This window comes from Eulemur rufifrons, chromosome 7 (assembly GCF_041146395.1).
Source record: "Eulemur rufifrons isolate Redbay chromosome 7, OSU_ERuf_1, whole genome shotgun sequence".
Lineage (NCBI taxonomy): Eukaryota > Metazoa > Chordata > Mammalia > Primates > Lemuridae > Eulemur > Eulemur rufifrons.
In genome coordinates, this window is record NC_090989.1 from 3,408,463 (window position 1) to 3,421,003 (window position 12,541).

The following is a 12,541-nucleotide window of genomic DNA, read 5'->3' on the forward strand; positions in this document are numbered from 1 at the left end:
CTGTGCAGCACCCAGGCCTGCGGGTCCAGGTGGCATTACACGCCCTGCACCCCCACCCATGCTGCTCAGCACGGTCTGTGTGGTCACCCCACGGGGCACCACTGTCCGCCCCCGTCACCGTGGATACTTTGCCCAGGCCTCTCAGCTCGCAAGTGGCAGAGCCAGACGCAGTGAGGCCGTCTGTCCCTGCCCCAGCCCCGCGCCCAGCGTGACGCCAAGAGCAGGGGAGCCCTCCGAGGTAGGGCAACCCTGCATTCAGTCTGAGAGGTCTCTAGGTCACGGATGGTCAGCCCTGAAGGTATCCCCTCCGGGACCTCTGGACCCTGGAAATGTCTGCTGGAGAGGCCACCCATGCAGCAGGGCCCTGCCTGGGCGGTGTCCCAGGCGAGCTTGGAGGGACCTTGTTTGCCAGACCTTCCGTGGACAGCGCCTGCTGTGGCACCCCAGGTGCTTGGCGCTTGTGGAAAAAGAAACCGCGAACCGAGATGCTCTTCCTCATCTTCGCAGCCCGGCTCCACCCAGGTGGAGACACAGGCGTCACCCCCGCCAGGGGTCAGGATGGAAACGGGGCGGCAGTGACCATGCTCCCTGCGGCCCGAGGCTACCACCCCTCCATCCTTGTGCTGGGAACCCTCTTTCTCCAGCTCCTCTTGGTCCAGTGAACTTATATTACCCTTTTCATGTCTGTTTAAATATCTTGTGTTATAAACACGTAACAGGAAGACAAATGATATGCTGGACCTGGGGACGGTGGCCAAGGAGAGCAGCCGTGCACCTGGCAGTGAGGAGTAGCTGGTGGTGCTAGAGCCAAGAGACTGGAGACGGGGGAGCCCAGCCGTGGGGTGTCCCTGCAGGAGTGAGCAGAGGCCACGCAGCAGGGACGGGGCCTGGTGCGTGTGGGCAAAGCAGGCACCCGCCTTCCGGGGTGAAAGGAGACTTGCGTGCGACTCGGCCAGCGCAGGGCAGGCAGCTTCCAGGCGGCTGGAAACGCACCCGGGAGCCAGGGCGAGACTCAGGCCCTGCCAGGTGGACACTGGACAGGGCTGGGGCAGCTGCACCCTCCTGACAACAGGAGACGAGATGGCCTGAAGAGCCGGCCTGAAACTGCAGCTCACGTGTGTGCCAAGGCAGGAAATGAAGGGGCCTGAGGGCCCTTGGGATGCAAGGCCCGAGCAGAGCAGGGGCGGGGAGAAGCGGGGAGCTGGGAGAGAGCCTTCCGGGGGCTGGAACCAGAGGCGGGCCCGAGGGAGGGCGCAGAGTCCAGGTCTCTGAGTGGGAGGCGGAGGGCCTGAGCCAAAGGGGAGCACCTGTGGGACCCAGCAAGGCTGACCTTGGGCCCGCGCTGCAGTAGAACCCAGCTGGGTGGAAGGTGGGCAGGCTCCCACCCCCACCCCGCACTGGGGAGACCGAGCCCTGGGCTCTGGCCGGCCAAGCGGGCAGTGGCAGGCGGGGCGCAGCCACCATGGCGCAACCCTTGAGAACTAGGAGGAGCCTCCTGCGGACACTCTCACAACCCTTCTGGCCCTTCTCATCGGCTTCCCTGTCTCAGAGCAGAAACAGCTTGGCAAACTCCAGCGGCTGTTTACGCATTCAGTCCTGGGTTCCAGCTGCAGAGCGGGGCTGGGACAAACACACTGCAGCCCACAGTTGCCAAGGGGGTCGGGAAGAGCGCGGACTGTCCCAAGGGAGCCGCGAGACCAAGGCCGCGGCTCCAACAGAGGCTCCGGGGTGTTCAGTCTTGACCAGAGGTGGCTTCTCACCAAACCCAACCCCAAGGCCAGGCCCAAGGGCCCCCGAGGCCTCTCTCGTCTCATTCGGAAGGTTGGTACACCTGAGCCCAGACGTGCCACCAGGCAGGAGCCCTCGAGCTCCCCAGTGCCGAGTGTACTGCCCCTGTCATCCCGTGGGTGGCTCGGCGGGGCGCCCTTTCCCACAGGCAGAAGGAGCGGGTCGAGGCCAGGGGAGGCTGAGCGAAGAAAGGCAGCCCGCCTGAAGAGGGCCCACACCTGAAGAGCAGCCCTCTGGGGCAAAGGTCTCTATTCTGGGCTTGGGGACCCCAGCCCCCACCCCCTCCTCCTCCAACAGCTCGCCTGAGGGATCAGACACGGGGTGGGGAGGGCTTCACTGCTGCCAGGAAGTGGGATCCCAGCGCCCCGGCAAGTGGAGGTGCACACTACCAGACAGGTGTGTGGGGTGCTGCTGGCCAGGTGAAGCCGTCCCCAGGCCAATCGGCAGCTCCTAAGCAGGTCGTCCTGGTGGCCACTGGGTCTGCACAAAGGGCTCCTCCCCGACAAAGCCAATCTCCGCGGAGCAAGGAACCCCGATCCCCAGGCCCCACACATGGTGGCACCCTGGGCCCTCCTCACCTGCTGCCCAGCCCTACAGCACCTGCTGTAGGTGCGCCAGGCCCAGCACCCCGCCCAGGCCAGAGCGGACAGTCCCTGGGTAGCTACTGCTCAGTGGGGCTCGCCACGCACCGGGACTGTCACGCTCACACTGGATCCCAGCACTCAGCACGTGGCAGACGCTCAACAAATGCGTGTGGCTAACTGGGAGATCTGCCCCACCCCATCCAACTCTTACAACAGCAACACCAGCCGACGCCCATTTTACAGCTGAGACAGCAGTGACACAGAGGGGTGATGTCACTGACACCAGGAGTGGAGGCGGTGAGACTGGGACTCAGTTTATCTGACCCTGGGGCACCAGCGTTCCGCCACTCGGACCCCACCCAGGAGACAGGCCGCCCCAGCCCCGCAAGCTTTGGCTGCACAACCTCCAGGGATGGAGACAGCAGCCCCCCCGATTCCCGTGGCTGGTGCCCCACTGCACAAGCTGGGCAGGTGATGCGACACCTGTGTGTGTCTGGAGTCTTCGTCATGTTAAAAAAAACACATTGAACTGGCTGCAAATAGCAGCGACGGTTTCTCCGAATCCTCTGGAATGCCCACAGGATCACCTTTACAGGTCGGCCGAGACAGGTACGTCCAGCCTGGGGCCTCCCCTGAGACAACGTCAGATCTTCCACCCTAAGCTTTGCTGGAGCAGATGACACTGCAGGTGCCCCCTTTGGATGTCACCTCCTTCCCGCCCTCTAAGGGGGAAGCTGGAGTGGCCGGCGTTGGAAACTAGAGGGACCAAGAGCACAGACAGTGCAGGAGCCTCTGGCCCACCTTGGGCAGGACTGATGACCCACACAGGGTAGGACCGATGACCCACACAGGGCAGGACCGATGACCCACACAGGGCAGGGCACAGCACACACCCTCACACCAGAACTTGCAGCGTTTACCCAGTGCCTGGGACTTTAAGAAGGGAATGGCGGCTGATGGCAGCGCTACAGAGGGTGCTCCCAGTGGAGGGTGCTCCCAGGGAGCCCCAACAGCGCTGCTGGGTGCAGTCCGGGAGGTGAGGGGGAGGTTGTCACTCTCCAGCTCAGGCTTGGAAACCCCAAAGCCTCGCTCTCCGCCAGGGCTGAAAGCGCAGGGAGGAGCGCCCAGGGCGTCAGCAACACGGAGCAGAGGGCAGCGACAGGGCAGGGACAAGTAGGGGACCTCATGGGCAGCAAAGGCACAACAACCATGGTCGCCTGCTCCCTGTTTGTGCCAGAGAAAGGACGTTCATGGAGCAGAGAGCGAATAGCGCCCAGGGTGTTCCGCAGTGTTCCGGGCACTGTGCGCACCCTCCCCTGCACTTCTCAGGGTCTGCAGAGCAGATGCTGCCGTCCCTCTCTACAGCAGGCGCCTGGCAGCCCCGCCACTCGCTCACGGTCACGGAAAGTGGCGGAGCCAGCATTCAACACAGGTGCCCATCCTCCCGGGGCTGCTTTCCTGGGGGTCACCCCAACCTTGACATGTCAACTGGGAGAAAATACCCTGCCCACAATGACAGCCCCACCCACCACACCCAGGGTTCACCTCCCCCTCAGCCTCGCCTGCAGTGTTCGCCCACTTCCAGGAGAGCTGCTCCTGGGACACCTTTGGGAAGTTCTAAGGAGGGACCTGCCAATGTTGACCTGGGGACAACTTGCCTCTTTAAAAATATAAAAAGAAGTCAGGTCTTTGCTAAATTCTCACCTGCTGGGGAAGAAAAAATGTGCCCGTGTGCATGAGTACATGTTCATGTTCACATGTGCGTGCATATGTGTGCACATGATTGTGTGTGCACAAACGTGTTTGTATGTTGCTGTGTGTGCACACGTTTGTGCATGCCTGTGTTGGTGTGCATGTGTATGCATGTTTGTGAGTGGATGTATGCACACTGGAGCATGTGCGTGTGTGTGTGTGTGTGTATGTGTGTGCATGCGTACGCTGGCCCTCGAAGGAGGGCCGCTCCTTCCTCTGGGAGGAAGGGAAGCTGTCACGTTTCCATGTAGTCTCAGGTGCCTGGTCCTGGAAGTCAGGGGACCTGGGTCTAGCTGTGCCTCTGCCGCTGACCGACTGCCTGACACTGATGAAACGGTTGACCGTCTGTGCTGGAAACCGCTTCCTACTCTTAACTGTGTCTGCCAAAGCGGCTGCAGTGGGGGAGGAGGGCTGTACTTTCCATTTCATGGGGACCAAACTGAGGAGGGGTGAGAGTGGCTTTTTGGCTGAAATCCACTAAGGTGGCCGAGTGCACATCTGAGAACAGGACAGACCCAAACCTGGCCAGCACCTGCTCTGTGCCTGGCGGGGGCACCTCTCCCGTTCCAGTCACCCGGGGCTCCTTGGGCTGCAAGGTGAGGAGCAGCGGCTCACTCAGGCTTCCTGACGCGTCCAGCTGAGGTCTGGGAGCAATTTCCTCACAATGGCTTTCCCCCAGGGACTTTAGGGGGAGCTACGGAGAGCCCCTCTGCAAGCCAGTTCCCTCATTGTCCCTGTCTGCCAATCAGAAGCAGGGGTCCAGGGACACTCTGGGGGGGCTTAGAAGCGGAAGAGCGGCGAACAAAGGGGGTCTGTTCTGAAGCCCTCTCCAGTGTCACTCAAGCTGGTTAGGAACACGGAGGACTTCCTGTTTCCCAGCCCGAGGGCAGGTGTTCTGCGGAATTGGACCAACGGGCCCCCAGTCTCTGCGCCCCTGGGAAGCACAGCAGTCGGACCCTCCGTTGTCTGGGCGGACCACCTGCGGGCCCAGGACGCGGGGGGCGCAGTCCCCGCTGTGCCGCCCGCCCTCTGCACCTGCCCCCTCCCGCCAGGAGGCAGCCGATGGTGACCCAGGGGCTGCCCCGCAGGTCTGGGGGGGTCTGCTCTGGAGGTCGTTCCACCAGAAATTAAAGGCTTAATGGACCAGCCTTTGAATGTAAAAACTCAGCCCAACCACATCTTTTTAAAAAGAAAAGCTCTGCCCATGAAATAGAAAAAATGCACCCCCTTTCGAGTCGCCCCTTCCCACGGGAAGCCGGCGCGCGGGGAGCCCGCCCGGCAGAGCCCCCCGCCCGGCCGAGCTGGCGGAGCGCACGGAGGCCTCGGCCGGCCCCGGGCTGCGCGGACGCACGGACAGCGCCCCCGCCCCCCGCTTCGCCCGCGCTGTCCCCGTGTCCGCGGGCGCTGTCCCCGGCCCGCACTGCCCCGGGCGCGGCTCGGCGTAGCGAGGCGCGGCCGCGGTGGGGTGGGGGGAGGAGTACCTTCTGAATGCGCCCATCGATGTCCAGGTAGATGGCCTTGGGCCGGTAGCTGGAGGAGCCGGAGCCCATCTTGCGCCGCCGCTGCACTTGGACTTTTACTGTACTTTCCCGACGCCAGCCGCCCGGAGGGCGGGAGCGCGAGCGCAGGGGGCGGCGGGGGCGGGCGGCCAACCAGAGCGGCGCTGCGCCGCAGGTCCCCGCCGCGCCTCCCCTCTGCCGCCTCCGCCTCCTCCGCCTGCCTCCGCCTCCGCCTCCTGCTCCTCCTCCTCTCTGGAGCTGGGGCTCCGGCTCCGCGAGCGCACGCCGCTCCGGCTCGCGCTCCTCCTCCCGCCGCCCGCCTGCCGTCGGCTTCCCTCCGCCTCCCCTTTCCCTCCTCCCTCCCCCCACCTCCTCCTCCCTCCCTATCCCTCTCCCCGCTCTCTCCCCGCACCGCCTTTCCCACATTAAGGCACACCCCCTTCTTCCTTTTGACTCCAGCCACCTTGGGGACAGGGCCAGGTCGGCAGCCTGTCTCCAGATGCCCTCTGGACAGATATCCATAGCGACCCCTTCGCCCCAGCGGTCACCTCCCACGTGGTCAGCCAGTCGTCAGCCAACGCGGGCTGAGAATGGCCCGAGCTGTTGCCATGGCTGCTCCAGACCCGAGCCCACTTAGCTCCAGGAACGTCCCCCTGGCTTCCTCTCCCATTTGAATAGAAAATAGGAAAATTTCCTTTTCATTCATCCACATCCTTCCCCTAAGTTTTCTGTACATTCTCGGGGGTGTCAGCCTCTTCCAGCTGCGCCCGGAGCTGAAATGGCAATTTTATTTCTGTCCTTTATGTAGCGGGGAGCGAGGATTACCCAGCGGCGCGCTGTTTGCTGGATTGGCTGCTCTGGTCTCCTTGGCCCCCTTTGTTAATTGCTGCAGGGGGCGGGGAGAGCGGGAGGGGTCAGCAGGGTAAGGGCAGCCTGTTGACCTGCAGGTAACGGGCGGGGCTCCTTTGCCGCCCCCAGGCCTGTTGGGCCACAGGCGGCAGGAGTTGTGGGGGAGCTCGTGAATGCTGTAGTGGCTCTCAGTGCGCTGCTTTGGGGAGCGAGTGTCAAAACCAGCCGGAGAATGTGCTTATTGTTTCGCTGGAAGTGAATTCCAAGCCAGCGCTTTCCATCTGTTAAGTGTCTGGGTTCTGCCTGAGAGCGCCTGGTGCACGCAGGCTCCTCCCCCCCTGCCAGGCAACGCAGAGCGCTAACCAGCGCCACGGCCGGTGGGCATTTCCCGTCCCCCCTCTGGCCAGCGGGGTCTCCACCTGGTGGACAGTCACTGGCTGCACAGACCCTCCAGGGCCATGCGGAGCGTCAGCCAGGGCTGGGGCCCTGGGGAAGGTGAGAACTGTCCACAGGGGTGACTGGTTGTCAGGTGAAGTCAGTGGTCATCCGCGGCCTTTTGACAGTCCAGCCCACTTGTCAATTCGTGTCCCCCGCCTGCCCTCATGGAGAGGCGCTGGGAGAAAGATGGCCTCGCCCCCCAGCTTGCCAGCCGCTGCCACGCCGCCAGCGCGGGGAAGGGGCCGTGTCAGCGTGTGGGCGCCATGAGGCTCGCTTTCCCAGCCAGTGAGCATGAGAGGAGGGCAGCCTGGAGGCTGTCAAGCGATGGAGATCCAGTTGGGTGGTCCCAGCGGGCCACCTGGCTCACAATTGTAACAACATGTCCCCAAATACCTGAAATGAGCCCTATAATTAATAGTTCCAACACTATTTGGGCTAATCCGGAGACTGCGCTCAGGGCTTCGTGTGCCGCCTGGCGTGGGATTCTCACCAGCAGATGGCCCGTCGGTGCCCGCTGGTTCCCTATGCCTCGTCCTGGTCTGGCCTAGTCCTCTCCAACAACGTCCTCCCAGAGCCCCAGAAAGACCGAGTGCCCTGGAAGCAGAGTGTCGTTCTGCAGGGCGGTTTCCCGCGGGCTGGAGGGCCTGGCTCTGTGCCTGCGCGTCCAGCACGGGGCAGGCTGGCCCCCATCGGCCCCACTGGCTGCTACTCAGAGTCACAGTCACTGCTGTTAACATACTGCATTCAGCGTCTCTATTCCCAGGAGACAGACCATGCCCCAAAGAGCAAAACCCGATTTACCCGAGTCCCTGTGGAACAGTGGTCTTCCACCTAACAGGACTGTTGTCGCGGTGTGTTGGGTGCCGCTCTGGGCACTGGGGACACAGTAGTGAACAAAATAAGCAAACTCCTGGCCTAGGGGAACTGGCGTTTTAGTGGGGGAGGTGACAAGATGAGATGAGTGAACAGAGTGTGTGGTGTGTTGGATGGTGACTAGTGCAGAGAAGAAAAACCCTGCTGGGAAGGGACATAGAATGTGGAGTGGGGGGAGCTGGAGTTTTAGAGAGTGGCCAGGCAAAATGTCACCAAGAAGGAAAGACCCGGTGGAGGTTAGGATGGAGGAGCCCATGTGTATCCGAGGGAAGAACCTTCTAGCACAGGAAGCTGCCTCATGCAGGAGGCCCACGTGGCTGGAGTGGCAGTAGGAGTGGGCAGAGGGGGCTGCAGTGAGCTGGGAGGTCGCAGAGGTGACAGGGGCCTGGGCCAGACAGGAGACCAGCGGGCGGCGGCTGCAGTTGTCTTTGCGGAGCATCATGAAGGTCTGAGCCATGGTGGGTGTCGGGGCTCTTTGGAGGAACAGACCAGGGACGAGGAGTTGGCTCCCACAGCGATGGATGCAGGGAAGTCCTGCCATGTGCCACCCACAGGCCGGAGACCCAGGGAAACCTTGGTGTGGTCCCAGCCCAAGGCTGCAGGCCTGAGCACGGGGGAGCTAATGGTGTGACTCCCAGTCCAGGGCAGGCGAGGACGGGCATCCCGGCCCCAGCAGGGAGGCGGGAAGACACAGCACAAAGTCCTGCTCCCCACCTTTTGCTTCTATTCAGGCCTTCAGTGGATGGGCCGTGCCCCCCCACCCTACAATCCAATGCTAATCTCTTCCGGAAACAGCCTCACAGATGCCCCCAGAAATGATGTTTCACCAGCTATGGGGTATCCCAGCCCCAGCCCCAGGGACACACAGCCCTGACGTCACGGTGCTGGGGAGCGGTCGATTCCACATCCAAGTTGGGGGGCATTGGGGTCTTTGCTCCTGTTCGTTTCCCAGGTTGATGCCATTGCTACTGCCTTCCCGCCCGCCCTCTGTGCAGTGTTGCTCTGCCTGCAGTCGCCTGCTTGGTCCTGGACGGCCTCTGTGGGTGGGTTCCGGAAGCCCCTGCCCCGCCCACCACGTCAGCCCGGGGTGCTCCCAGCGTCCTAACCCTGCGTTCCTGCTCCTGGCCTGGCCACCAGGAGTGCAGTAAGTCAGTGTCTCAGAACCGAGATAAAAATGGAGCGAACCTCCCGCTCTGCCAGTGGCTGGGGACCCCTGGTGGAGTCGAGCAGCCCAGCTCACCTTGCTCTGCGGCTCGGGCTGTGGGTGTTTTGCCAGCTGGTGACTGAGTTCACGCACTCACAGGGGACGACAGGAGGGAAGTTTCCAACTGTCCCAGACCTCAGAGCTGAGGTTCTTCCCGTGTCCCCCAGGGCAGGAGATTCTGGAGGTGCAGAGCGCCTGGCTCCCCCGAGCTGGAGTAGCCCCAGCCTCCATCCCAGCCTCTGTGTGGACTGCAGTTTCTTCTGGCACCTTCCAGGGTGCACACAGGCTCATTCCTGTATGCAGAGCTCACTCTTTAATTCCCCCCAAAATCCCACCAAAAAGGAATTTCTACTTAAGGCATCAGAGCCAAATTGAAGAGCAGAAAGAGCTGAGCCGGCCCCGGGCCAAGGCCACCACCTCGGCGTGAGGAGCTGGCCGCTGGGTCCCCAGCAAGAAAGGGTGAGATGACGCCACAGAGGAGAAGGGAAGGGCTTGGCCTCCCAGAGTAAGCACCTCCACCGAGACGGGGAGACGGGGAAGGAGGGAAACGACTAGAGGGTGTGCCCAAAGGCAGAAGAAGGCGCCATGAGGTGTGGCCAGGCCAGGCAGCATCTCCCCCATGGCCAGCGGCTCCCAGCAGCCGGCCTGGCGGGCGGGTCCGAGCCAGGGGATGGCGGCTGCTGCTGAGCTGGTGCCCGGGGGGTTCCCTCCAGCCTGTTCTCGCTCAGGCCTAACGGGTATTTTTCCTGACTATTCTGAAAAGACTCCAGTTGCTGCCTCCCCCTTCTCTTCTTGTTGCGGTAGGGACAAAATCAATTTGTGCAACAAGCCAAACGCAATTAGCGCCTGCTTGCTGCGGACAGGCTCCGGGAGGGGCCTTGCTGCCGGGGACCGGAGTCCTTCGACTCTGGAGCCTGAGGGGAGGGGAGCGAAATGGACACTTTCGCTTCACCTTCTGAAAGGTTCGCCGTGGGTCTCTGGGAGAAGGCAGACTGTTTTGTATGTATGTGATGAACTTGAACTCTGGCGGGCACTGGGTCCCCACGGCGTTGCTGTTTCCACATGCGTGCTCTTTGGTGGCTGTGCTGTTATGCTTTAGGATGGATTTTTGACAGTAAGATTTGTGGCTAAAAGTGTGTTTTTCGCACTTTTGTGTGCTGGGTAAAGGCACAGTTAAGTGTTTGGTTTTGCCAGGTGGCCCTCCAAAATGGTCGTGCCAATTTATCATGCTCCCACCTTTGTAAAACGAGAGGCTCCGTGGGCCACGCTTTCAGCCAAATAAGGTAGGTTTAATCCTGTTTATTTTTCCAATCTAGAGAGGGGAAAAATCTCGTTTTGACTTTCGTTTCTGTGTTTGTAAGCGAGACGAGACGCTGCTCGTGGCGCGTGGCTGGCGTCTGCCCCGTGAGTGCGTATTCCCGCGTATTCCGTCTGCCCCTCGTCCTGCCGCTGACCTTCCCGGACCCCGGTGCGTGGAGGACGGCAGCCCCTTGGCTACTGCGCACTTTGCAGTGTTCTCTCCAAGTCAGCTCGTCTTCTAGCCTTACTCACGATACCATCACCATGCGGCTTCACGTGGTTAAGCCATCAAAACCGTTCCACGTTTCCTGTGGGTATCTGGAGTTCTTGCCAGCTCAGAAAGGAGGTATTATTTGTACTAGAAAATTTAAAAAGAAGAAAGAAATGACCTAGATTTCCCAAGATCAGGCCTAGCTGAGGAAGCCGGCACATTTGCAGAAGGGACCAGCACGGACGATGACGGTGACACTGTGCGGAGCCCGAGGGAGAGGCTCACGCGTGGCTGCTGGCGCACAGAAACCGCGCGGGCCTTCGCGCCCCAGCCGTCCCCACTCGCTCGCAGGCCAACTTGCTGAGCGGTGTCACGCGCCAGGCACTGGCGACCCCCTGGGGACAGAGCCGCCCGCTAGGGGGCGCGTACTTGCTGGCGTCAAGCTTTGTAAACACCGGCAGAGCTGAACCGACCCGGGATGGGACTAGGAAGCGGTTGTGTTTAGAGTGGTAGGATTCTAGGCATTTTCTTAATTTTTTAAAAATTTGTCTAATGCTTTGAAGTTAATTTTGCCGTAAAATCAGGAAAAACGGAAGTGTTGAAGTGCTGAAAACTTAGCCACACAAAGCAGCGTGCGCCACCTTCCCGGGCGTGGCCGGCAGGGAAGACCAGACCCGCGCGGGGGCGGAGCGGCCAAGTGGCCTCCCGGGCCGGGGCAGACGTGCAGGTCATTTGCAGTTGCCTGTGGGCCGAGGACAAGTTGTGAGGTGGCCCCCACTGGCCACCCTTGCTCCCCTGCCATGGACACCACGTGCCTTTGCGTCCCCTCGTCCTTCCTCGTGCACTTCCTGGGAGTCTTCCTCTCACGCTCACCTGCCCGTCATGTCCCTGCTTGGCCTCTCTAGGGACTTCCCCTGACCTCCAGGGTGGCGTTTGTGGCCTCTAATGTCTGGTCCTCTGGCTTCTGCCCCACCCCCGCAAGGCACCAGATACTCCCCCGTCATGTCCTTGACTTTGTGGCTTGTTTCTTCCCCGAGGAATGTCCCTAAATCTCTCCTCCCCTTGGTCACCTCATTCTTTAGGACCCATGAAGGAGTCACCTACACAGTCACATCCTCCCTGCACTCCCGGATCCCTGGAGCAGGTGACGGGCTCCTCACTGGCCCGAGACCCCTGCAGGCCTCTGTGGTCCTTACCGTGGCCTGGACACGTCCTCACTGAGCTTTGGTGTTTAGTTCATGAAACGGACGAGGCAGCTTCTGCAGGTGCCTGGGAGAACCGGCTGGCGCCTGCGCTTTGCGGAAGGAGATCGAAGTCTCGGGGCCACCCCACCCCCGACTCCCTCTGCCAAAGAGAAGGTAAAGACCTGCAAAGAGCCGGCCCCACAGATCATCCGGTGGGGAAATTCCCCACAGGCCCCACAGGCAAGGACGTGCACATGGTCCCCGTGTCCAGCGCCTAAAACTGAGACCAGCTGATTCCACCTAATAGCGAGTTTCAGGTTTGTCTTACGAGTAAGAGCCGGAGACAGGCTGGGCGTCCTTCCACCTGCCCGGGTCCGCTATGGAGCGACGCTTCCTTCCCTCTCCGTTCTCGCCTAAGGTTCTCCTTGTTTCCTGTGAGACGTGGATTTCCTGGGCCGCACAAGGAGGCCACAGTTCTGCCTCATCAGCCCCCCTTCCCTTCCCTTCCCTGTCGCCATCAAATGCAGGGGCTCGGCCTCTCCTCCAGGAAACAGCTCGTGTGCGGTGCGTGTTTTTCCCCGGCGCCAACTTCGGCTTAGCGAACCTCCATTCACTGAGATGTTTTTCGCCTCAGGTGTTTACTTGGGTGGACAATGTCCCCCAGCCCAGGGCCTGGCGCACAGTGGGAGCTGTGGGATGGAGGAGGGGCCCCTCGGACGGGGCGGGTGGAGGTGCCCGGGGGCGCGGTCTAGATCCCCCACAGGAAGGCCCAGCTTGCCGGCCAGCCTCGGCCTGTGGGAATCACTTCCTCCCGTGGCGTGGGAAACGGCCTCCCGCAGGAGCCGACCCCACAGGCTGGC

General features: G+C 61.7%; 1 protein-coding gene across 1 annotated transcript in view; it reads right to left on the reverse strand.

Annotated features, from left to right (window-relative positions):
• Positions 1-5,674, reverse strand: part of PDE9A (phosphodiesterase 9A) — an 86,013-nt gene extending 80,339 nt beyond the window's left edge. The window contains exon 1 of the mRNA XM_069472251.1: positions 5,606-5,674. Coding sequence (XP_069328352.1) covers positions 5,606-5,674 — 69 coding nt within the window. The remainder of the gene's footprint in view (positions 1-5,605) is intronic.
• Positions 5,675-12,541: the final 6,867 nt, after the last annotated feature.